General features: G+C 48.0%; 1 protein-coding gene across 2 annotated transcripts; it reads right to left on the bottom strand.

Moving 5' to 3' along the window:
• Nucleotides 1–1,120: 1,120 nt before the first annotated feature.
• LOC119166742 (xaa-Arg dipeptidase) lies at nt 1,121–26,628 on the bottom strand. Of its 2 annotated transcripts, none has more exons than XM_037418070.2 (6): nt 26,275–26,628; nt 9,919–10,064; nt 6,088–6,237; nt 3,842–3,983; nt 2,387–2,629; nt 1,121–1,565 (listed from the first exon to the last, which is right to left on the bottom strand). In XM_037418070.2, exons 1-6 carry the CDS (start codon nt 26,504–26,506, stop codon nt 1,342–1,344), a joined length of 1,137 nt encoding a protein of 378 aa, XP_037273967.2. In that variant the 5' UTR covers nt 26,507–26,628; the 3' UTR covers nt 1,121–1,341. The 2 variants fall into 2 exon arrangements, with proteins under 2 accessions (XP_037273967.2, XP_037273965.2); XM_037418068.2 differs by having other exon boundaries at nt 1,121–1,560; nt 26,275–26,625.
• Nucleotides 26,629–26,843: the final 215 nt, after the last annotated feature.

Below are 26,843 nucleotides of genomic sequence, written 5' to 3'. Positions count from 1 at the left end.
TCTGTGTTTGACCTTACAAAACGTATGTTTGGGCGCATACTATCACATATCCGACTTTGGCTCTTGGGTAGTTTGTTTTCAAACTCATTTATGTGAGAAGCGATGAAAGAAGGTTCTTTATTCTTTCTTGTTACCACCAGTTTTGGTAGCTTGAAATTTCTCGACGAGTGTGCGGGTATGTGGTACAGTGTGCGAGCGTGTGTGTTGGTGAGTGTGCATTTGTGTATGCATAGTTTCCGAATAGCTTTCCAATGAACAGTTTCCCCAAGGCAGATTCCGAAAGGTGGAATCCACCATCTTCCCGATGCCACGGCACATGCACACCTTTCCCCTATAGCTGAAAAAGTCGCGAAACGCTTCCCGATCTCCGAAGACTTCGTTCTAGCAATACCAAGTTTGCCCGGCCTTTACTAAAGCTCCACGAAAACTGCAGTGCGCAGTACGGGAAAATGGGAAAAGTGAATTCAAGAACCTCCGAGCACTTGGAGTTATGTACTTTGAGTCCAGTGTTCCGCTTGCCGTTGCCCCTCAGCGAGCCCGGTCAGTCAGGCTCAGCTGGTAGTTCAGGCTCTTTGCTGGCCAGCAGTTTCTCGCGCAGATACGCCGTTGGGTGTTGTATTTGTTGTGTGGCAGTGATTGTCTGACATGGCCACAGAACATGATGCAGTGCTGCTTCGGCTGAACACTTAGGGCAGTGAGGAGAATAAACCTTAGGATAAACCAACGCCTCCTCTTGAAAGATTCCTGTGGAATGGCTCGCGCTCCCAGCGGAGATGGCCTGCCTTCAGTTTCGAGCAAGCCCCGCGCGGTGGCGCTCGCGACCGACACTATCATCACAGTGGCGGGCGGTACCAGCCAAGCGCTTTTCACCTGCGGCTCATAGGGGCGCTTCAGTCGAGAGTTGTTTGCGACCGGCAACTGTACACCACTATTTCGGAGGCTATGTAAAAAGTTGCATTGTTGCACCGTCCGCCACAAGTGACGCTAGCGACCGACAACATTCTAAAATAAAGGAGAGAAAGAGTGTGGCAGCTGTTTTTTTTTCTCATGTGGCAGCATTCAGATAGAGGAGGCGTTGGATAAATTTTGCTGAGTGTATCACATACTGATGTCACCGAACGAAGTTCCACGACACTTTAATGTACAACAGACGTAACAACGACGAAAAGAAACAGGGTCTCTGGGTTAATGAAAACAAAGTGTTTAGGGCATTTCGAAGAGAACGAGCATGAGTCCGAGTTCCGTTCTTGAGACCAGCAGTAACGATATCTTACGGGGTTCGACCGTGCTCCGCGAAGTTCTTGCGCGCCTCGTCCATCAGTTGCGGGTTGGTGAGCAGGTCTAGCGCTGTAAGGGCCAGGGCCTTCGACACCCTGAGCGTGGGTTCCTGGGCCTTCTCGGAGTTGGCGTCCACTGCAAACTCCCGCGTGTGGTTGCGGGCCCCAATGCCCAGCGAGTAGACGGGATGCGCGGTGGGTATGCAATGCGACACGTTGCCGCAGTCTGTCGACGCACCGGTGGGCGGCTGCTCGGACATGTCGGCGTCCTGGAACTCGAAGCCTGCGCTTGGGAGTAGCACATGTGGAGGAATGAATATGATCCGTCCGAAAACATAGACAACAAAAGGTGCTGCACATGTAAACAACCGCGGCCTTATAAATAAGCTGCATTACCTCACAAGAGCATTTTTAAACGAAGAAGAACTAAATTCAGTGCTTATTGCAGAACTGAATCTGCAATCACCGAGCGCTAATTCTGTAGCTAACGTAGGGTTAATAGAGTTCTCGTGCAGGCTGTGGTGAAGTTCTAAATCCCGCGCTCACTGATGTGATTTGGTGCAGTGTTAAATCCTTTGCTTAATATAATTCCCAATGCCTATCGCTACACACCGCACCTCCTTAGCTTTCCGCTACACACCACACCTCCAATGCCTACCGCATCGCCTTAGCTTTCACACCTGAGGAGGTTCTTAGCAATGACGACTCACAAATTCCCTTGGCAATCACGTGCTTAATACCACTTCTGAAATAAGGCACTTGCCGAGGTGACGGCGTCCTCTCTTTAGCGGCGAGAGGCGCAGCCGGGCGTTTCAGCAGCTTGTCATAACCATGTTCAGTCTATTTAGGTCCAGCGCAAGACGAAGGCATTTTCCAATGTTTTGCGCATTTGTGTGAACTGATTTCATTTTATTCCCGCGAACTTCTTAATTTCGTCACACCAGCAAAGTCTCTGCCTTTGTGGACCACGTTTCCCATCCCTATCTTCGTAACCATTTTGTTGCTCTGTCCGCCGGTTATCTTTCCGACGCATTAAGCATCCAGCCCACGTCCTTTTCTTTCGCTAGATGTCGGCTAAGTGAACGTGCCGCTATAATAACGTAACTCACCCAATGCCTGCGCGTGCTTCCTGTACGCCCTCGCTATGGCTGCGTTCTGTATGACGTGCTTGTAGATGGTCCCCTTCTCGATGTCCACCGAGCAGCCCGTCGCCTGAGCGGCTCCGTGGAAGCAGTTCTCCACTCGGTGCACCAGATCGACCAGTTCGTCCGTGGTGGGCGCCCTCACGTGGTACTTGAGCTCGCTCTCCTCGGGTATGATGTTGGGGTACGTTCCGCCGTGCACGATGATGCCTGTGGCAATGAAAGAGGTGGTATGTATGACTTCATCACGAAAAAATTTAGGAGCCTTTGCCATTGGGGAAAAGTGGGGGCAAACAACAGTTGATGTGTGTGTGGCTGATATACTGCAGTTATTTTTTTCTCTTTCCTCACGCTGCGCTGTGCTCCTTTCAAACTGTCTTCTTTCTCCATGTCGAGACTTTCTAGGGTCTCTGTGAACGCCTTTGACGCACTAGAATTCCGCGCTCTAACTCCAATTGTCATCCTCATAACCTTGAATCATTACTCAAGCCATTCACAGATTTCTTGACGTGACGCTACGATGCCATGTACTGAAGGAAAGATCTTGGGAGCGTGACCACAGTATCAGGGGCCTACCTGTCATATACCTGTACTGAGTGCGTTCTAAAATCCGTGCATGCAAACATGGTTTTCCTTTCTTTCCGTCTCACTTTTTACCCCTTATTCCACTCCCCATGCAAAGAATAGTAAACTAGACATACTATAGTTAGCATCCCGGCCTTTTTAACATTTCTTTTATCTTCCTCTCTCGGTGCGCGTAATCCTGGGACTAAGTCAGTGCTAAAATTGTCGCAGTGGCGGCCAGTGCGGAACATCATCTAAGCATAGGTTGTTGCTAAGCGTGTATGTTAACCCTTCCCGACATCTCGATTTTATTGTTAAACAAGACGATCGCGCTAGAGACGAGACAGGAAGCGCCCGAGTCCTGTCGTCTATCATGCACTTGTCTTCTTTAGCGGTAAAGCGAAAATGTCACGGAGTGTGGAACACACTTCTTTTGCGAGGGGACTTGCTCTCTGGATTTAGTGCCGACCGGTTGTGCCCCCGCGATCTCCGACTACAGTGCAGCTCTGGCCGACTGGGCTCGCCCTACGCCATCTCCTGACGCCGACAAGAGCTCTCGCCGTGTGGTGCCCCATCATCGAACTCCTGCGATGTCTGACTTTCCTAGCTTCTCCTTACTTCCGTGTGTCCCTGCCCTCACTCTCTCCTTCCGTTCTCTCTATCTCTATACCTTTAATTCCTATCCTTTTGATCCCTTCTCTACCCCCATCCCTTGTAGGCTACTGTTGAGGTGTCCTCCACCTGAGAGACAGTTACGGGGCTCACTTTTCTCTTCTTTTCATTTACGAATCACTTTCCCCTCTTGTGCGAGCCGAACCAAGGAGAAAGAAATGAATCCGTGACGAATGCAATGCGTGCCTTGAATTTTCGACGTGGGCTTGATCTGTTGGCGTAGAAGCCCAATGTTAAGGTAGGAGGCAACGGCAGCGTCCAGGGCATTCAGCCCTTCCCACGGTGATGCTGCAGCGTGAGCCGCCTTGCCTTTGAAGCGGATCACCATCTGCACGAATAAACGTAGCTGCTGTCAGTGTATACTGAAGACGACGTCAAGAGGTCGAATGGTCTCAGGGCAGTTTCAAAGGGTGGGAAACGTACACTGCGTTCGTGTGAGCAATAAAACTGAAAGCGTTTTGTGCATTCATGACCAGCATTTGGGGACATGCGCACGAAGCGTCGCGCGCGTGTGTGTGTGTGTGAGAGAGAGATTGTGAGTGTGAGAGTGTGTGTGTGTGTGTGTGTGAGAGAGAGTGTGTGTGTGTGAGAGAGAGAGAGAGAGTGTGTGTGTGTGTGTGAGAGTGTGTGTGTGTGTGTGTGTGTGAGAGAGAGTGTGTGTGTGTGAGAGTGCGTGTTTGTGAGAGAGAGTGTGTGCGTGAGAGAGAGTGTGTGTGCGTGAGAGAGAGTGTGTGTGCGTGAGAGAGAGTGTGTGTGCGTGAGAGAGAGTGTGTGTGCGTGTGAGAGAGTGTGTGTGCGTGTGAGAGAGTGTGTGTGCGTGTGAGAGAGTGTGTGTGCGTGTGAGAGAGTGTGTGTGCGTGTGAGAGAATGTGTGTGTGTGAGAGAGAGTGTGTGAGAAAGAGTGTGTGAGTGTGAGAGAGAGTGTGTGAGAGAGAGAGTGTGTGTGTGTGTGTGAGAGAGAGTGTGTGAGAGAGTGTGTGTGTGTGTGTGTGAGTGTGTGTGTGTGACTGTGTGTGTGTGAGTGTGTGTGTGTGACTGTGTGTGTGAGAGAGAGTGTGTGAGTGTGAGAGAGAGAGTGTGTGAGTGTGAGAGATAGTGTGTGTGTGAGAGAGAGGGAGAGTGTGTGTGAGAGAGAGTGTGTGTGTGAGTGTGTGTGTGTGTGTGTGTGTGAGAGAGAGTGTGTGTGTGTGAGTGTGTGTGTGTGAGATAGAGAGAGAGTGTGTGTGTGTGAGTGTGTAAGTGAGAGAGAGAGTGTGTGTGTGTGTGTGTGAGAGAGAGAGAGTGTGTGTGTGAGTGTGTGTGTTTGTGGGTGTGTGTGTGCGTGCGTGTGTGCGTGCGTGTGTGTGTGCGTGTGTGTGTGCGTGCGTGTGTGCGTGCGTGTGTGTGTGCGTGCGTGCGTGCGTGTGTGCGTGCGTGTGTGTGCGTGCGTATGTTGCATTCCATGCAATTGATTGTGTGCTGATATTAGCACTATTTTGTTATCCCAAGCCACTGTCTATTAAAACAATAGCACAATAGCTATGTGGACGTACGAATGCGAAAGACTGTGTTCGTGGTGCAGTAGAGTGATTCGTTTGCCGAGTAGGTTCATTCTTACGGTAGCTTTTAGCGCGAAATAAACACTTCTGAGCTTGTACGTCTTCCGTGTTTATATCGCGCTAAAAAGCTACCGTAAGAGTTACTAATGCATTGTATGTCAAATGTATAAAGATTTTTTCTATATTTTTGTTCACTGCTAATGAACTGCCTTTATGTTACGTGTGGTGACGGGACATGACAGGTCGTTGTGGCACGTTACGGGTGCCGGAGCCCCTGTCAGGCGTTGCTCACCTTTAGCTCCGCTACCTTTCTCGAAGTTGTGAAGTTCAAGTACAGATTAATATTATTATAATATTAATATAATAATAAGAATATTATTATAATATTATTATTATTATTATTGTTGTTGCTAAGTTGTTATTGTCGTTCTTCTTCTTGTTCTTGTTGTTGTTGTATAATGAAATTTCACTGCTGTACGTGGCTTCCTCATATTCCATGCCAAACCAAAGTACAATGACAATAAGACCTATGGAAAGGGAGGAAGAAGGGGCCAGCTTGCCCTATGATTTTACGCAGTGTGGCATGCCCGTCATTGTGGAGCAGTTTTATGTCCATGCAGCATTTGGCTGACAATGGTAGCCTATAGCTGTTCATTTTGCATTTCGTGAATTGTTTCCTCAGTTGTGTAACGAATCACACGAATCAAAAGAATGCCACTGTGAACAGCACATAACCACTTGGTTTTAAGGTCTTCGAATGTGGAACGCCCATTTTCCTTCGGGTTCGACCAACACCGAGTGGGGGGCGTGTGGGGGGGGGGGGAGAAGGGGTGAAGGTGCGACTCTTAAACACCCTTCTGGTTAACGTTGGCCTCGCCTAGGAACGTGCATTACCTGTTGCGTTGCAGTGAAGGCCAGCCTCAGCACGTCTCTCCGACCAGGGTGGCACATGATGGCGGCGTCGATGCCTTCCAGGGCCCCCTTTTCGACGAGGAGTTGCTTTCCGCCGCAGCTTTCCTCGGCAGGTGTTCCAAGTACGACAATCTGCGACACAAGATACATACTTCACCAACGTTTGGCATCTGCACATGAAATAAGTGTCCCCCCCCCCCCCCCCCACACACACACTCGTTAGCGAATGCCGTGTGTTAATAGCGATCGCAGTGTAAACATTGCAGTGTACTTCAAGATAAATGTCTGTACATCGGTGAGCATTTGATTAGGTGTGGTACTTTGCACGTTGCAAGCTATGGACCTTCGGCAGCAGAAACAGTACACTAAGAGAATTTGTGAACAAAGGAGTAGATAAGGGCCATAGATAGGCATGCGTACTAAGTAACATATTAGGTAACTCACTCATGTTCCACACTGAGCACGCAGCAATGAAGAGACACTGAAGAGAAACGTAGCTTTTTCGTATTAACAAATTACCTTTTCGCAATACCAAACAACATGACGATAGTTATAGCGGGAGAACAGAACGACGAAGAGACAAAAAGGACACGAGTGCTGTTCTGTTCTGTTGTTCTGTTCTCGCGCTATAACTATCATCATGTCATACCAACTAGCCTAAACTGCCACACTTCTAAGTTACCGAACAACACCATGCTTGCCGCTATAACAAGCTCGGTAAGGAAGAAAACGCGCAAAGAGAAACTGCGTGTAACGACGCCACATTGACGTTGCCACACCAGTCACCGTGGCGTAGATTACAGCTGTAAATTACGTAGTTCCTATAAAGAGTACTTATAGGTGCATTGCCTTCTTTGGGAAGGGAGAAGGGGTGGGGGCACAGATTTATCACGCCGAGTCATCAAAAATTTTGTAGAGACAGCGTGGGCGACATGCCAGTAAAACATTTTGAAATCCGCGACGTGACGTGCGAATGTTTTGGAAAAGTTAAGAAATGAAACTTTGATCAACATTTTTCTATTTTATGAATGAGCCTGTGATGGTGAAATTAACAATAATTGGGACTTTAGAGTATAGCTCATTAGTCTAAACTGATTCACTGTTTCACTTTAGCGTCCCGTTTAGTGATATCGATATCTCGACACATCCTCTATTTAGCGAGTGATGAATCTTTGCATAAATACCGAATAACAGCAAAATCTGGATATTGCTTGTGTAGCGGCTATCCGAATCCCACTCCTGTTTTCGCACTACACCTCTCCCATTGTGTCATAGTAATATTTGTCGGGGTTTACCATCTCAAAACCACAATATGATTGCGAGACGCCGTAGTGGAAGACTTCGGAAATTTCGACCCCCTGAACGGGGTTCTTTAACGTGCACCTAAGGCACACGGGCATCGAGCATTTTCGCCTTCATCGAAAATGCAGCAGCCGCGGGCGGGAATTGATCCCGCGACCTGCATGTCACCATGTCTCCTATTTCGGTTGGAGGAAGGGGGGGGGGGGGGTACGAGGCACACTCACACGCGCTCTAAGGTAGACAGTTGTGGCCTTCAAGAAGACAACACCGATGGTCAAGACGTTGGCGCCAGAGACTGTACGTGTTCACTTAAACGCTTAACGTCACTAGCTCTCTCAAACATCAGAAACGCGGGCCCTTCTGATCCACTTACTGCTTTTGGCTCTGAGCATTTCGCTCCCTTCACAATCAGTCTTGTTATGGAGTTCTCTGGGTTATTTCCGTTTCGACAATTTTGTAGTCAGACATACTCTTTGAAGCTCTTTGAAACTTGCGTCAACGGTTGTGGTGCATTGTCGACCATTTTCGACACCAGGAGCCACATATCACTAACAGTGTCTGAGCCCAATGTTCGAGGATGTTTCTAACACTTCTACTTTTGCCCAGACGTGCCTGCAACAACCCAACCAATGACGTCACAAAACGTCACTTGCTACAGTGCCACGTCCAGCTTCAGTTTCCGTAGACTCTTTCTTGGATTGTTTAAATTCACTCTTTTTTAGCGTGGAAGAATAAGAAAAGTTATATATGGCAGTAAGATAAAAAGAACAGTACAGCTTTTCAACGGTGGGGTTTTGTTCTCTGAGAGCAAGACCAGCCGAAGCTCGACAACACCTCCTTCATTGAACGTCCAGCTATAAAATAGACCAGTTCTCTGTAAATGGAACCAATCTATTACTGGTTACTGAGCTCTCTTTATTCTATTTATTTTCGCCAGAGACGTGCCCAGTGCGGACGCCGAGGAAACGAACTTCGCGAGCGTCTAATCGCGGTAATGAAAGCAACGTTTTATATTGGCATACTGTACAGTGCGAATTATAAGCCCTAAACAGAGATGGAATCAGCACAGCGCAAACTATGGCTCTTATCCTGTACTGCGTGCTTTGTTCCATATGCCATGCCTACTTTGCGGTCTCCAGTATGCCATTATGGCAAAGCAGCGGCAGTGCACTACGCGCCACGAAAGCGCTGCTCACTTTCTTGCAGGCCACTAGCCAGAATAAAGGTTTTAAATATAGTGTAGTTTACGTGTGTGGCTGTACGCGTCGCGCATTCATCACTGTATACTTAATAGTGATCATCACACACCATCTGGAGTAGCATGTCAGGTAAAAAGCCAGCCAAACATCTCCGGCTCTTCATTAAAATATTTCTCTCTCTCTCTCTCTCTCTCTCTCTTTATACCAGCAACGATACCTCTTCATGGTCATTCTTTACTGCTATCACAGCGCAGCTTTCAGGCAGCAATGCTTCAGAGCACCCTAAATAGACGGTATAAAAAAAAGGGCCTCGTATTTGCATGTTACATTGCAACTGCCGCCGAAAGACGATAGTCTTGCGTCTGTAGAGAGTCAACAAAACGTTTATTTGATGTTCTGCGCAAGAAAATCGGTGAATGGTATTCTGGAGGCACTGCGTCAGAGTGCCTCGAGCGTGGAGCGGAGGCGAACGAAAGCATCAAGTCACGTCACACGTGAGACATGAGAGCTATCTGGCAGTTATCTCGGAAAACGAAGCGCGCAGCGTGCGCGCCCGTCTCGGAGGCGATAAGGTGTAAAACGCAAGGCGACGGGTAGGTGCCACCACCGCGTCGTCTTAGCAAAGCGTTGGAAACACCGGCCTTTTCGTGGAAGCGTTGCACCTTCAGCGCAGCGTGATAAGCGCTATGGTCCTTAGAATTTCTTATGTATGCCTTTTCTAGTGAAACGACACACAGACATAATATTGACGTGTTGTAACGGTGCGTCAGATATGCACAATAATTGCTTATTAATTGTCAATCGCACAAGTATGAAGGCTGAATCTTGAGCAATATTGGTGGGCGCAGTGGATGGGGTCGGCCATTTGGGGTGTCGTTTGGTGCCGCTTGGGGTATTGTTAAGGGCGGACAAACATACAAATGTACAGACAGACAGACAGAGGGACAGACAGAGGGACAGACAGACAGACAGACAGAGGGACAGACAGACAGACAGACAGAGGGACAGACAGAGGGACAGACAGACAGACAGACAGACAGACAGACAGACAGACAGACAGACAGACGGACAGACAGAGGGACAGACAGACAGACAGACAGAGGGACAGACAGAGGGACAGACAGAGGGACAGACAGAGGGACAGACAGAGGGACAGACAGAGGGACAGACAGAGGGACAGACAGACAGAGGGACAGACAGACAGAGGGACAGACAGACAGAGGGACAGACAGACAGACAGATCAAAATTTTCGCTTCGAAGGTCACCAAAAAGACTATCGTCTTCAAAAAAACAAATGACCGCTAAGCTTACCTTGCCGCGGACACTCTTATACTTCTTCATGGCCTCCCTGACGGCAATGGCGGCTCCGATGGCGTTCTCGGCGATAAGATTGTGACCGCATGCGTGCCCCATGTCCGGCAGGGCATCGTACTCGGCGAGGAAGGCGACCGTGGGACCTGCGTCACAAGGGTCAGTCATTCGTCGCGGAAAACTTGCCGGGACAAGCATATATTCTACTACAGTCGCTAGAAGGTCCCCCAAAGAGCCTCCAATAATACAAAAAAAAAAAAAAAAACGAGCGACTTATTGTCTTTCGGCGTGTCCCGTTCTCGCAACACAATTCATCACGTCATCAGTCCGCTCCCATGACGTCAACGCGAAACAAGTATTCTCTGTGAATATCTGCTGTGAATTGCTTCGTATTATTTACAAAGGAGTCGCACGCCCTTTCTGAAGACTATCATGCGCGATAAACTGATTTCATTCCACTCTTCTTGCGTTTGCGACTGCGCGAGTGGAATGAGAAGCGTGTAGCCGAAAAGCACGAGATCCTAACGGCTCGACGCGTACCGCCTTATTCACAAACGCTCCTCGATTCGATTTTCACCCTTCACTTGACAGAGTTGAGCACTGCACCACAGCTCGGCTCAAAAATGACACTGCGCTACTCAAGAATCGCAGCAGATTACCGCCGATATGCAGTGACTTGCCATGCCTAGAGGCGGCACTTTTATCGGCTTTATCAAGTGAAGGTGAAGTGTTGAGTGAAGGGACGTTCTAGAATACGGGTGTTAGTGCTGTGACAAAAAGTTAAGTGGCGAGAAGGAAATAGCGTTTGCAGGAAGGGAAATGAAGGCGGGACAGAAACTTCTGTCTCGCCTTTGAACACGAGGCGATTTAAGGGGCCTTATAATAAAACCCGGGAATAAAAACGAGCTCCAGCCCGAGCCACCACTGCCGACCCCGATGAAGTTTGCGCAGATGCTGCACCCAACTACCACGGTCGTGCCACTACACTTGCTCATTTCCGTTCACAGGTCGGCAAACTCGCTCATGAGTACATTCACTCGGAATCAAGACAGAAGGCGTAACGGGATCTCGTTGTGTGAAACTGGGTCAGCTTGTTGCTCTCCCATAGCAGAGTGCATCGCGCTCTAAATTGTCGATCATTTGTTTTCAACGCACAGCCTTTTCCGATTCATTATGTGGCTGCGTATAGTGAGCACTACGTCGTCACTAATTTTTGCCAACATGGTCTGATCAAGTGCGAGGTCCTTGAGATGGCTTTATGCTCTGCCATAGTAGAGTACCAAGTACTGTCTTTTGCATGTCTTTTAGGGGCGAAGCTCCTAAAGCCGTGCGTTTGTCCACGCATCTCTGTGATCGGTTCGTAACCACCTAGTTGTATGACGCACTCAGGTGGTGGCGCTAGTGAAGGACACATGGGCGGACGAACGGACAGACAGACATATCAACGGATGGATGGACGGATGAACAGACAGACAGACAAACAGACAAACAAACAGACAGACGGACGGACGCATAGACGAATGAACGCATGGACGGATGAACAGAAGCATGAACAGACGGCCGGACTCACGGACGGACTCATAGAAGCATACATGGACAGACAGAGAGACGCACGAATGGACACACGGACAGAAGCACGGACGCACGGGCACACGGACGGAAAAGCGGATGGACAGACGGACGTGTTAATGAACCTGTCAATATTCCATTTCAAATTGTGCAACAAGACTATGCTAATATTTGGTGTGGTATTGAGTATACTTTACAGAAAGTGCACTTGTCATGTACTATAATATTGTGGCGTTCAGCCGCATGTGTGTCAAATTGTGATTATGAGCAAAGGCCTCTTGTCTAGCTGTATCTCCTTTGATTTCTAATCCAGCAAGACAAATAAACTTCGATTCCCCAAAGAAATATTGCGAACGTCCTCTACAATACAAATTTCTACGTGCATTTGGTCTTGACGGCATAGTAAATATGTTTGAATGGATTTTAATGCTGATTTCTCGTATACCAGGAATGGAACAGACTGGCCGATATGATAACTGCTTTAGTGCGTTGCACCAACCTGGGTTAAAGCTGCGAGGAAACGTTACCACTAAATTTTCGTGTGAACGCAAAATATTCCTTCGTGGCTGTGTTGCAATTAAATAGTGACATGTGGAATATCTATCTAATCTCACCAATTTAGATGACCGATCGAGTATGAAATCAAAGTTTTACATGCCGTAACCACGACATGATTATAAGACACGCCTACCTTCCGTTTTATACCATTTATTTTCTCCCCGTAGCTCTGCCCTGCGCATGACTTGGAGCACTTGAAGTTCTTAAAATTCAGCTAGATGAATAGGCACGTCGGCGACTAGCATTTTCGTTTCCCTTGAATGACGATCGCCACGGCTGGAGTCGAACCCGAAACTTTGGGGTCACCACGACCCTCTGTTGGGTGATCGAACCGGCCGTTTTTATTTGAAGCAATGGTATGAAAATCTATGAAAATCGTGTCAGAATTCATTTATTATCGACGTTGTTCAGCCGTAGCATTGTAAATATAAGCGTACAGTTTAAGGTACTGGTGTAGGCTTATTTAAGAAAAGTGCTAAAAAATTTAGAGTACCTGATAATCGACCATCGGAGGGGGGGGGGGGCAAAAATCTCTAAACTGCTACACTAAGGCAACGTTTGTGATTGGAAGAAGTGTAACAATTCCGAGTACTTCGTACTCAACCATGGGAGTGGAGTGAGCCGTCCCGATTCTGAAAGGAAAGCCATTCTAAAGCGTGCGCGAAATTATCCAACTGTGTTTAGAAGAAATGTTTAACGATTGAGATTACAAGGTACTCTACAGCGAGAATGTTGTTCGCTGTGTAATTTTATGTGTTTGAAAGAAGAGGTTAACGATTTGAGTACTCAGTACTCTACTATGGGAGAGCTGAAAGCCGTCCCTGACTGTCTAAGTGTAGAAAACTCGAAATATGTGGAATTTAATGTTAGACGTGTGCAGGTATGTTTTGCATCGAACCGCTAAGCGAGTTTAGTTACGACCAACCATGCGGTCCTATGACCGGCTATGGTGAAAGATTCGACAGAGACTTGTGTTTTAGCACGATTCGTTGGAAATGTGGATGGATGCTTGATCTTCACTCAAATTCCACCTCTTTATATTGACTGACGTGTGTTTCAGGACCCCGAGGTTTATGAGTGAGCTTTCAAAGTTATTTGCTTTTATGCTGTCTCAAGCCTGCCCTGTTGAATCTTTCGAAGCAAACGACTCGATGTTTAAGGCAATGACTTCTCCGAAATTCTCGCGTAATACAGAGTCGTAATTAAAATTTCATATTGATGATAATTCAAAGTTGGCGCCTTTTCTGCAATGCCTGAGCAGGCACATAGCAGCCGCCCTCCAAAGACGTTGATCGCGAAATTCAAACATGGTTTAAACGGGCTTTTGTCATGCCTCAAAGACAGATTGCTATGATTCAAAATAATAACAGCTGTGGAGCACGTCCCGAAGCAACGATATTATGAGATACGCCAAAGTGGAATTATGTGGAAATTTTAACCAGCTGGCATTCTTTAACGTGCATGACTAGCCTCCAACATTTCTGCTTCATCGAAGTCGAGCAGCCGCGATCGGGATTCGAGTCCTCGACCTTTGGGCCATCTTGCAGTCAAGCAACACAAACATTAGACCTGAGCGGCGAGTTTACCTTTCAAACGTATACATAAAATATGCCTGAAGAATCTCATAGTAGAAAGAACCTTATTTTTTTATATCTCCCGTGGTGTTCCACCGACAGCAAAGTCCAAAAACGTCCATTCTGTCGGATGTTTCATACACGTTGGAATGCGACAGTCTCGGCTGCCATTCACGATCCTGGCCTTGACCCTGGCAAGAAAATGAGAAGCATTGCGTTTTATTTACTTGCTTTTCGCTTTTATAGTGTCACAACCTTTTCCACAATAGTATGACGTACCGTATAGGCTGACCATGATTCTTTTCTTTTTGTTCACTCACGTACTGTCATTTCCGGTGCGATCATGCTGCCGGCACATTTTGAACAGGTGTTCCATTGACGTCGCCCATGAACTGTGTGACGTCAAAGCGTGTTAGTGAACGCCAGATTGTCAAAATTTCTACAGCGCTCCACTACGGCGTCTCTCATATTCATATTGTGGTTTTGGGACGTAAAATCTCATATATTACCAGAAACAAAGTATTTAGCGGCAAATATATAGAAAATTGGGAATAAATACTTCAACGTGGAATTTCATAGCAGCAAGAAAATAGCTACGGAGCCAATCTGAATTTTTATGTCACCAAATAAGGTCGCACAGTAGTCGATTCGGCGCAATATATTCAGCCACCAACGACCATCGTCATTTTAGGCTTCCTGTGAATGACAGTTATTTCGCAGCACTCACATGCCTGTGCTGTGTAAAGTGCTCTGACAGCAGACCTGTAATCTAAACCTTATTGCATACGCTTGGTGAACTTGCCCGCAGTATCAGCTTCTACAAGTTGCTATTGTTTCGTACCATGCGGGGGCTGTTTGTCTAACCCAGTTGCGTTAAGGTCATTCGATAGCGCTCATGATATTGTTGACTGAAGCACGTGCGTGATTCGGCGGCTTCTGGTTGTACGGCACTGTCATCACCAGTCATTGGAGACGCTCTAGGTGCCGACCAGTGCGGACGCGCGAAGATCGGCTCCTGCTTACAAGAATGCTTTCCTGTGGTATTCACGAATTTGTCGCCGAGTTTTTACTCTCATCGTGTGCCTAAGTTCTCAAGAGGTCAGCAGATACCACCTTTGTGCCGGTGAGTGGACTTTTCAACCGTTTTTTGGGACATTTTTACACGGCAACGCCACCGGGGGATTTAGGCCTAACCAAGGAGGTGATTGTCGCCGATGCGCCGGCCCGGCGCCAACGCGACTCAACGCTCAACGCGTTCCAGTATCTGCAACTGAGAATGGAATACCAAGTAGACGGAGAGGACATCTCTCCAGAGGATTGCACGGAAGAAATGGGTTGGAAGGAAGCCGAAACGAGACGCTCAAGGAATAAGCAAGCCGCGGTTAGCGTTCCTGCTGCCAAGGGTTCGACCGAGGCCGGCGTTGCGGGAGACGCTCGAGCCAGTCGTAGTAGGTATGACACCAAGCATACAATCGTGCGAGCTGGACGCATGCCGCCACTACCTAAGGACTTCAGCAAAATTGTGCTACGACCACGTGGAGGATTAAATATCTCGAGAATTGGCACTGGAGCCGTGGCAGACGTGATAGTACTGGCGGCCGGCGTCAAAGAGGAAGAGGCCATGCAGGACATCATCTGTTCCAACTTGCAGCAGAACATCATGGTGGCAAGCACTCCGGACCAAGATAGAGCTTCAAGATACCTCAAGGTCAAGCAAATTGACATTGGAGGCAAAGATTTTGATGTTAGCGCGTACGCCGCGGCACCCCACGACACTTGTAAAGGAGTGATTCGCGGGATCCCCGTAAGCGATACTCAGGACATTTTGACCCGAAAGATTGTGAACGCGAACAACCCGCTCGCGCTGCAGGCGAAGAGAATCAAGGACACCGAGACAATCATCATAGCGTTCGAAGGACACAAGGTGCCCAGATTCGTGAGATATGGACCTTCACTTTTGCAGTGCTCCCTTTACCGCAAGAACATCGATATTTGTTACGTCTGTGGAAAGCTGGGGCATCGGTCTGACGTCTGTCAGAACCCAGCTGAAACAATCTGCAGAGGATGCGAGATCAAGAACCCAGATAGCCTGCACCAGTGCAATCCAAGATGCAGGCTGTGCGACGGTCACCATCCCACGGCAGACAAGGAGTGCAAGAACAGGTTCTTAGTGCCATACGTCGTCAGACGCAGACGTTGGGAAAGATCGCGAGCAGCCGCAGAAGCCCGGGACGCATCAATCACATCGAGTCCAGACATCAATGACAAGCAGCTTATTCCAGCCTACGGGACCCAGAGCATCCCGACTACACAAGAACAGGAAAGGCGGCCCCACTACAGGGGGAGGTCGCGTTCCAGAAGAGGTTCTAGACCCAAGGCCCGCTCCCAATCACGGGGGCGCTCGAGTTCTCAAGGTCACCATCACGGTCGGGATCAGCCTGGGCGGCACCCGAATGGCCAGCTGCCTGGCGTTCAGTTCGAGATCACGGCTTCACACCCGGGGAGGACGCCTGCAGTTACTTCGAAAGGCAGCTGGGCTGAGCGAGTGCGCAACGGCGGGGCAGAGGTGATGACAGGTAAGCTGCCAGAGCATGATAGAATTGCACAGCTAGAGCAAGAAAACGCGAGACTTACAAAATCGAATGAGAGGCTATCAGCTGAGTTAAAGGAAATAAAAATTCTTCTCACTAAGCTAACCAGCGCGCAATCTTCACAGCCAATGCCTCAGCCAGTTGATGTCCCTGTGGCTGAAAACGTGGGGGACTCGAGAACCGCGAAAAAGAGGGCAGTCATGGCAGAACACGTGGAAGCCAACCAAACGACCATGTCAGATATGAAAGAGGTGTTTGACACGCTCAGCAAAGTAGTAGTCAATCTTAGCGAGCAGATGGGTAGGCTACAATCAAGCGTGGCGGCACTGGAAGAGCATATGACTTTGCGCATTACAAAGCTCGAAGCAGATCTGCACAACACAGCAAGGCCTCCTCATGCACCAAGCTCACCCCTTCGGCCACCAATACTAGTGGTACCAAACCTGTCGACAGGTGCAGCATCAGGCTCTGGCCGCCCTTGTAATAACCATGATGGCAGCGCTACGTGAAGCATTTCGTATCTGGCAATGGAACTGTAGAGGTTACCTTAAAAAGAAGGCAACCCTGCAGCAGTATATCAGGAGCAGCGAAGAAAAGCCTCATATTATATTATTACAAGAGACCCTTTCATCGCAAGCAACGTTGCCTGGATTCCGGCCTGTAATAGGGGATACTGAAGGGAGGGGAGTCTGCACCTTCGTATGGAACAAACTAACGCACGTAACCCATGACCTCAAGATAGAAGCAGGCCGATTGGAACACGTCTTGGTAGAGATCGTGCCGGGTACCAGCAGCCGTCAGAGCATTTTCATTCTTAATATATACAGCAGTCCAAAGGAACAAAAGCAAGGGTTCAAGACGGTTCTAAAGAAAGCTGTTAATATCGCCGGGGAATGTCCACTCGTCATAGCAGGTGATTTCAACGCCCCTCATCATACTTGGGGTTACAAGTACAACACTGGGAAAGGAAATCGACTTTGGCAAAGTGCCAGTGAACTTGATCTCACCCTAATCACATACCCCAGCCTACCAACAAGGCTTGGTACATCTTGCTGCAGGGATTCCACCCCGGACCTTACATTTGTAAGGAACATCAAGAAGGCCCAGTGGATGAACCTTGCTGTAGACCTAGGGAGTGACCACTGCATTCTTGCCACTACCTTCTCCGTGGAGCGTAAAAAGCAGAGAGAATTTCACTTCACAGACTGGGATAAGTTCAGGAAGATAAGGATGGAAAGGGAACAAGATGGCCACAGACAAGGCTTGGAACAGTGGGTCAAACAGATTAAAGTTGACATCAAATCCGTCTCCTCCACCATTACCACAGATCTTCCGGTTGCAAGAATGGATAGCCGGCTCGCTCATCTTCTTGAGGCAAAGCAAGCACTACTGAACCGTTGGAAAGGTCAGCGCCTGAACCGAAGACTGAGGAAGAAGATAGCTGAGGTAAACAGATCAGTCGAGGAACATTGTCGCGCACTATCGAGGCAGCAATGGAACGAAATCTGCAACTCCGTCGATGGTCAGATGCGCAATGGCAAGACATGGAATATGTTAAAGCATCTCCTCAACGAAAACACCACCAAAACAAATCAAAAGCATGTTATCGCTCGAATTTTGCATAAAGAGATAGGGCGCACTACAGAACAGCAAGTTGTCCAGCAGCTCGTGCATAAGTACCCCCCAATCAAAAGAGGATTGGCACCACCAAGTAGACAGTACCAGGGCACGCCAAATCCAGGTCTTGAGGGCGACTTTAACATCGAGGAGATCAGAAGAGCCTTGCATGATCTCAACGGCAGGTCGGCCCCTGGCCCGGACGGTATATCAAACAAGGCCTTACGTAACCTTGATGACGATTCAATTGAAACCCTGAGAGATATGATCAATTCAGCATGGAAAGAAGGCAGGGTGCCAGAGCAGTGGAAGCTGGCCAGCACGATCCTTATTCCTAAGCCAGGAAAGCCCCTTAACTTGGACAACATGAGACTAATATCCTTGACATCATGTATCGGCAAGGTCGCAGAACATGCCATACTGCACAGGATAAACAAGTACTTGGAAGATAACATATATACACACAATATGGTTGGATTCAGGGCAGGGCTATCCACACAAGATGCATTGAAGCTTATCAAACACCAGGTCATTGACAATGAAACCAGAGACGTGAGAGCCATTCTGTGCCTAGATCTAGAAAAAGCGTTTGACAACATCCACCACTCATTCATAGTCGAAGCAATTTCCAAGCTTGGTCTAGGGAAAGCCTTCTATGACTACGTATGGTCCTTTCTTACAGATCGGAAAGCCGTGATGAAGATTGCAGATATCGAGACCGCAGCAATCGAACTAGAAGCAAGGGGCATGCCACAAGGGGCAGTGATTTCACCAATGCTGTTCAACATTGCCATGATTGGACTGTCAAAGAAATTATCGAGCATTGAAGGATTGAAGCACAGCATCTACGCAGATGACATTACCATCTGGTGCACAGGTGGAAGCGAGGGGCAGATTGAGAGCGCTCTGCAAGAGGCGATTGACACCGTAGAAGACTACCTTCGCCCTTCCGGGCTCAAGTGCTCCTCGAGTAAGTCAGAACTTTTGCTTTATCGGACTGCACGCCGGGGACTGAAGCCCAGGGGATGGAAGCCGTTAAACCAGATAGACATTCATCTCCGTACAAATCAAGGGGATGCCATCCATAGGGTCGACTCCATCAAAGTCCTGGGAATGCTGATAGAGTCTACCGGCGCCAACAGCAAATCTATAGCCAAGTTAACTCGGAACACAGACAGTGCGGTGCACCTCATACGCAGAGTGGCCAACAAAAGAAATGGGATCAAGGAAGACAACCTCATCAGGTTGATGCATGCGTTTGTTCTAAGTCACTTCACATACGAGGCAGCAATGCACAACTGGTCAAGAGCAGAGTCCGAGACACTGAATGTGCTCCTCAGGAAAGTTATCAAGAAGGTCCTGGGCCTACCCATACATACCAGCACCGAGCGTCTGCTTGAGCTTGGCATACACAACACGCTCGAAGAAATAGCAGAAGCCCAAGAGAGAGCACAGTTTGCAAGGTTATCTACTACAAGGTCGGGGAGAATGATCCTGCAGGAGCTGGGCCAACACCCAATAACAATCAGACGCAATTACAATGATATCCCTGACAACATCAGGGAGACTATCACGGTATCTCCTATACCGAGAAACATGCATCCAGAACACAACGTCGGAAGAAGAGTAGCGAGGGCCAGGACTATACTTCGTCAAGTCTCAAACGAGGAACGAGGGGTCGTATTTGTTGACGCGGCTTCCTACGCCAATGGGAAAGCGTTTGTGGCAGTGGTAGTCGATGGGGCTGGCCATGTCGTCAACTCAGCGACGGTCAGGACGAAAGACCCAATCATTGCGGAACAAGTGGCCATCGCCTTAGCACTCAAGATGGATAACATTGAAGTCGTCTACAGTGATTCCATGGCAGCACTACGGGCGTTCGCCAAGGGGACGATCTGTGAACAAACGCTGAAAATACTGCAAGGCAAGAACATAACACATCATCTTCTGAGTTGGTTCCCAGCTCACCTTGGACAAATCAACGATTCCCCTCCCAATCTTAATGAAGCAGCACACGAGGCGGCGCGAGAACTCTCCAACCGCGCCTCCCCGGAGATGCGTTCTACCGGTGAAGGGGATAACCGGGAAATTCTTACAACATATAACGAGCTCACTAAACATTTCTACCTGTCTAGAAGGATTTTCCCTCCACCTCACGAAAACCTAACCCGGCCCCAAGCACTTACATTAAGGCTTTTGCAAACGCGGATATACCCTACTTTGAAAATGTTACACATCATGTACCCTGACCTATACCCAAGTAATCTTTGTCCACATTGTGGGTAAATAGCTTCATTAGAACACATGCTCTGGCAGTGCACCAAATTCGCTCATTTATCGCACATCACCTCTGCCAGATGGGAGGCGGCAATCCGCAGCTCGTCCTTGGCAGATCAGCTCTGGGCTGTCCACCAAGCCCGCGAGGCGGCTGAGGAGCTTGGCATCTCAGTCCCCACGTGGGAGCTGCCCGCAACACAGTGATCTGTGTTTTGGAGGACCAAATAAAAGTTTATCCAATCCAATCCAATCACCAGTCATTCTCAAGTGGATGTGCGTCATTGTAAATGAAACTTGTGTGCACGTGCACTATGTTTCCAATCAAGAAAAACAAATACTGAATGCCTGATAATTTGTTCATCCATTTAGACTGCCAGTCTCTCTTTTTTTTTTTCTTTTCCCTCTCTTCCCTCGTTCTCATCTTTCTAGTCCCCTTCCCTTATCTCCCAGTGTAGGGTAGCCAACCGGATGTCTTTTTGGTTAACCTCCCTGCCTTCTCCCTTTTGTTGCTTCCTCCTCCTCCTACACGACGTCAGATGTGATGCATTGCGACACAATTAGAAAATCCGTCTCGACCCATTATGCCGTTCAGTATGCTTAAAACATTTACTGGAAAGATGTGAATTAATCACGAAATGATTGTTTCCGTCTTTCCAAGCGACTCTCGGTCATCCAAAAGCGCAACGAAGCGAAGTTTCAGAAGCTTCGGGATGTTAACAAGGAAATATCAAACCTTAAATCTTGTTGATCTGCCTGATAAACGAGCAAAATTCGGTGATCTGTTGCTGTGGATCCCGTTCCTGTTTTACAGTGAAAGCTGTTATGAAATCGCAGCAAGGACCGATTTTGCACCGTCATAATCAGCCGACGCCACGGGTGTTCGCAACAGCTGTCACGCGAAATAATAATAATCAACTAAAAAGAAAAAAATACTGAGGACCGATAGAGCAGGAAAGTGGAGTCCTCGGCAAGATAGCCCAGTGCTCAACCGCTGAGCTATATACCCCGGTGCTTCAAACTCGGCTCCAAACTCACCCTAGGCAGACTAGCGCGTGCAATAAGGCGTTTTAGTGCAGTAAAGAAACAAGCAGGCGTCAAAACAATGCGACGTGCGTAACGAGTTGGTCATCCGATTCTATAAAGCCTTACAAAAGCATAAGGCTGATTTCGATTTGATTGATTGATTTGTGGGGTTTAACGTCTCAAAACCACTATTTGATTATGAGAGACGCCGTAGTGGAGTGCTGCGGAAATTTCGACCACCTGGGCTTCTTTAACGTGCACCCATAAGGCTGATTTCTTCACCGATAAGCCACATCGTCAGCGAAGCGCATATAATACCTTAGGAGTATGTATACCGAGTACGATGTTACTCCAAAGAATGACGAATAATGGCTTTATTGCACAGGAACTGTGATGCATGGTTCATAGCGTAGCGGATACTTTGCAAGTGTGCTGTAGCAGTTAGACAAAAAGTGTTTCAAAAAAAAAAAAAGAGAGGAGCGGGGGTGGGGGTGGCTAGCAAGGCCGCTCTTCCAACTTTCGCTTTCACTTTGCAGCACGTTCCGCACAGGCCTGTTTTTTTTTTTTTTGGGGGGGGGGGTGAAAACTTCTCAAAAGAGTACATTTTTTCTCACTTTCTAGCTACACCAGTTCATAATTTACGGGCTCAAGCAATCCCTAAATAATGGCGGAATTACGCTTGCGGGAAAAGTGCCACTTTAGGAGCCGCACGCATTTCGGGCGGGGGTGGGGGGAGATGGGGGGATTTGCTCATCATGTCTTTTTTTTTCTACCATGTTTATTTTTGCATTCCCGGAATGCCTTCCTTTTTTACAAACTACAGCGTCATGTGCTTTATCGGCCACAGGAGTCCTTCTTGGCTTCCTTTGAAGCAACGGTGGCGAATTCTACAAAGGACCGTACTCGGAGTGCGCTACGAGAACCATCAATCAAGGCGTCTGTAATCTTAGTGTAGATGCACGAATCATTAGGACACGAGATTTTCAGAATAGTCTTCATCAAAATGTCATCTCTCGAATTAAGCGGAACCAGTGATATGCCCTTCGTTTCCCCATCTTCTCCATCGATAAGCTTGAAAGAAAGAAAGAAAAAAGCCATAGACAGCTTACACAATATGTAGGCAGACACTTGTCGGCAGACAATATGTCGTCAGACAATTCGCAATATGTCGTCAGACAATTCACAATATGTCGTCAAACAATTCATAATATGTCGGCAGACAGCAGCAAATCAGGTAATACGAAGAGCGCGTCATTTTACCCCGAACTTGAAGATCCGCCATTTTGCTGACCACTGTCAAACAGCACTTCTAACTACCCAAACGCAAGCAATTTAACTGGCATTAGAGCATTAAGGTAAAGAAGAAATGACCGAGCGGACCGACACAAGAGTACAGAGTGCTCTTCTGTCGGTCGGTTCAGCCATTTCTTCTTTACCGTAGTGCTCTAACACCGGTTCAAGTACGGCGAACGAACTCGCTCAATCTTCAGCACTTGTAAACGCAAGTAAACTTTAGAAAATCCTGTGGTCCCCTACTACACAGATAAAATTGCTTAGATGCCATAAGATGCCTTCTCCGGCGGCGCAATTGACCACAGTACGAGCGATTGGAGGATGACGACGACCAAACTAAATGTCCATGTTTAGAGGGAGAACAAAACGTTTATTTGGTGTTCTGCACCAGAATACCCGTTTAGTCATATACAGAGCAGATGCCGTCATCGGTTCCTTATTTTGTCAACCAAACTGAAGACCTGTAGTCTCATTCAACCTAAATTTAGCGAGGAAGAATGGGAGTTCAAATGTGTGTTCTTTACTGGCCTTTTTTTTTTCTGAGGTCATTCTTATTGGTGACTTATTGTTGACCAGTTAAAGAATTAATAAAACTCACGTGTTTCAAATTCTAACATTTTTTTGGCAACAGGGCCTCATCGAGTGCGAAGCCCGCGGGACGCCTTCATGCTCTCCCATAAGCATGATGAAGGACGTACAGCGCGAACACAAGACGGGAATACTAAAGATGGGACACAGACAAGCGCTGTCTGTCGCAGCGCTTGTCTGTGTCCCATCTTTAGTATTCCCGTCTTGTGTTCGCGCTGTACGTCCTTCATCATGCAATACCAACTAGCCCAAAGTTTCACTCTCCCATAAGCACCTAGTACTCAAAATCTTTAACCACTTTTTTCTAAACACGTGCGCTGTTAACAGCAAAAGTTTGCGGGTTCTGCAGCGTGTAGCGGAAAATTGCACTGCTGTGCCGCCTACTTTGTTCCCGGCGTGGTGTCCAGGCTACCGTATACACGGTCTCTGTAATCAGCAACGGCACGTTTAGGCGACGCGTAGCTGCTGGATAACTTCAACAATGGCCGATAACTTCAACACCCTGGTGCGCGTCACGGTAGGCGGCGCAGCAATGCGGTTTTCCGTAAAGGCACTTTAGTTTTCCGGCACTTCGCCACGCGCTGCACACCCCGCAAACTTTTGCTGTTTACAGTACATTGTGCCTATATAGTCCTTTGTGTGTGTATAGCGTCCTTAACGTATGGACACTCTTTCACGTTTCTTACGTACCACGTTGGTGCGTAATACATTTTTGTGAATTCGTGAAACACACATTTGTGAAACACATTCGTGAATTCAGAATATGTGATGAACCTGTTAATACTTTACTTCAAACCGTGCAAGACTATGCTAATTCGTGTTGTGTCATTGAGTAACAGCAAGCATGCTTGTCACATACGATAATGTGGTAGTTAAGTGGCCTGTGCGACACACTGCAGTTAGGAGCGGTGACGTGTTGTCTGCAGGCTGTATCGCTTTCAGCCTCTGCCACCACTCCTGCAAGAATTTGCAGGAGAATGCCGCCCCTCCTGAAGAAGTAAATTTTAATTCGATCTATCTCAATACCCGTAAAGAAATGTGGCAGCCGACATCTTCGACGCGAAGTTCCGTATGGGCCTTAAGTCTACTTATATACTGTCTAGTGTTTTGACGATAGTTATAGCGCGAGAACAAAACGACGACACAGAGACAAGAAGGACAAGAAGGAGTGTGGTCGTTTTGTTCTCGCGCTAGAACTATCTTCATGCCATACCAACTAGCCCAAGCTGCCACACTTCTAGTGTTTTACGTTTCGAAGGCTGCGATATCGTTATGGGGACGCACCGTTGTGAGAAGCTTCAGAAATTTCTACCATCTGGTGTTAACGTTCTCTGACCTCACACAGTACATGGTTCTCTAAGACTTCTTCTCCATCGAAATGCGACCGCCACTGCTGGGGTCGAACCTGCGACCTTCGAGACGGCAGACGAGCGCCGTATAGTCACTATTCCGCCGTGGTGGACCACATGCCTTCAGTGGTCATGGCGTTACGACAGTCTTTTGCGCAGTTATCACGATCGTTTCTTTCTTGTTCGAAAGGTAAAAGATTGCTCAATGACATATGAATACTGTCTTTGAAATAGCCGCGTGGCATTGAACAAGTCGAGAGCCGTCGATTAGTATTAGGCATTGGTTAGTGGCCATCGGTTAGTAGCCAGAAGGTGGCCCACCGGCCCCGTGCCCTCCCAAAATTTTCCATCCCTTCATAGTGTAACAGAGCGAAAAACGATCATTTCGAGGGGGTGCCCACCTTCTCCCAGATAAAGTTTTTGCCTACGCTCCTGAGGTGTGACGATCGTGCGTGCACGCACAATTAGTCCTTCGTTGCTACACCGCCATTGAACAGTGACGTGCAGAATATTTAAGCCTCCCACTTATCCCGACTCACCACGTAATAATACCCACCAGTTAGGTGCCGATAATAAAAAAAAAATGATATGATTATAAGGCATGTCGCTCTGGAAGGATCCCGGGAGGATTTCAGTCCATCTGGGATTTTTTCAACTTGCTACTAATTATACCGTGGCAATGAGTTCGAAACTGTACTTCAAAATAGCGTCCTCGTGTGGCCCAGTTATAACAGTATCGTTCATTACAGTTTCCGTTTTCCGAACTGAAATACACATTTCCATCAAAGGTGCGTCAACATTTCGCAAAACAACACCAGTTCTTCAGTAAGTGCGTTGAAACTGACCATGCCTCACACAAGGCTGCGCTAATAGTAAAAACATTACGGTGTAACGCTTAGCGGCTTTGAACTTGTGTTCACGTAGAAGTAGATCTCGATATTGCAATTAAACTGCAGCGCCCGACAAACTTGCACTCCACTACCAGAGCGCAAGCTCACGGTATACAGTTTTACAATCTGAGACTGTTTATGCAAATATAATAATTGTTGCAATGGTGATAATTAACAACGTGAACGCCGATATTACAAAGGGGCACACCGTAGTGGAGGGTTTCGGATATGCCAACTGTATAGGATTATTGAACGTGCACCTGAACATGAGCACGGGAGCACCTGGTATCAACTGCGTGGGAAGTTGGCAGGAATACGATTTCGCGGCCGTCAGCTCAGCGGCCGAGCATCATGACCACTGGGCCACAACAGAGGGTCATCTGTGACTTTGACTGTGAATAGATTATGGTGCGAAGAGTCTTTATAAATTAAAGTGTGCTCTAAGACAAGGACACGAGCAAGAAATCTTTAGACCACAATGAACGCTTCGATCTAGACAGCTACGAGCGTCTTACTGATGATGACAAGTTCACTCAAATAAAGCGAAACAACAACAAAAAGAAAACGGTTACTCGTCAAGGTGGTTTGGTGGTTATATAGTGCTCAACTGCTGACTTCGAGGTCGCGGGATCGAATCATTGCCGTGGTGGCCGCATTTTGACGGAGGCGAAATGGTTAGAGGCTCGTGTACCTAGATTTAGGTGCTCGTTGAAGAACCCCGGGTGGTCGAAATTCCTGAAGAGCCCTCTACTATGGCTTCCCTGTCGCAAACATTGTGATTTTTGAGGCCTACTACAACCCCATCTACACACACACACACACAAACACACACGCGCACGCACACACACACACACACTCACACACACGCGCACGCACACACACACACACACGCACGCACACGCACACACACACTCACACACACACACACACGCGCGCACGGACACACACACACACACACGCACGCACACGCACGCACACGCACACACACACACAATTACCTAATGCAAAACAAAACGAAATCACGCACCATCAGAACCTCCAGGAGCGACGAATTCAGCCTTGAACGCAGTGTCCAGCAGGAAGTGTCTCGTCACCTTGAAGTCGCGAGCTTCGAGGAAGTCCGTCAGCCACTTGTGACACTTCACCTCCTGCAGCGCAAGCTCCGGATTCTCCCACAAGTATCTGCTGAGGCCGTGCAGATCCGTAGCGTTCTCGTCGACCGCGCGATACACCGCCTCTTCAAGGTCCGTGGCTGACATCGTTCCGCGTAATTAGCACGTCCGTCCAAGCGAACGCTACGGTTTGGGTACACGCACGCGCAGCGACTGGAACAGCGGATTTTGTTTTGCGAGAAGCGACAGCAGCTGCCTACCGCTCTGCAGTCGGCGCGCCGCTAGCGGCGAGGGGGGTGGCAGATATCGCGTTCTTTTTGTATTTGACTTGTTCGTTATTCTAATCGCAACAGATGCTTTGACGCCAACGACATTGCGACAAAGTTCCTTGCTTGGCTTCGTGTTTCTGCCGTCTGCACGTGTTATCGTGGAGGGCGCTCTTATCTCGACGAGATTAAGGGACTTCAGACGAGGACGGGAGCCA

The sequence above is a fragment of the Rhipicephalus microplus genome, chromosome 6, assembly GCF_043290135.1.
Source record: "Rhipicephalus microplus isolate Deutch F79 chromosome 6, USDA_Rmic, whole genome shotgun sequence".
NCBI lineage: Eukaryota > Metazoa > Arthropoda > Arachnida > Ixodida > Ixodidae > Rhipicephalus > Rhipicephalus microplus.
This window is presented reverse-complemented; position numbering and strand designations above follow the sequence as displayed.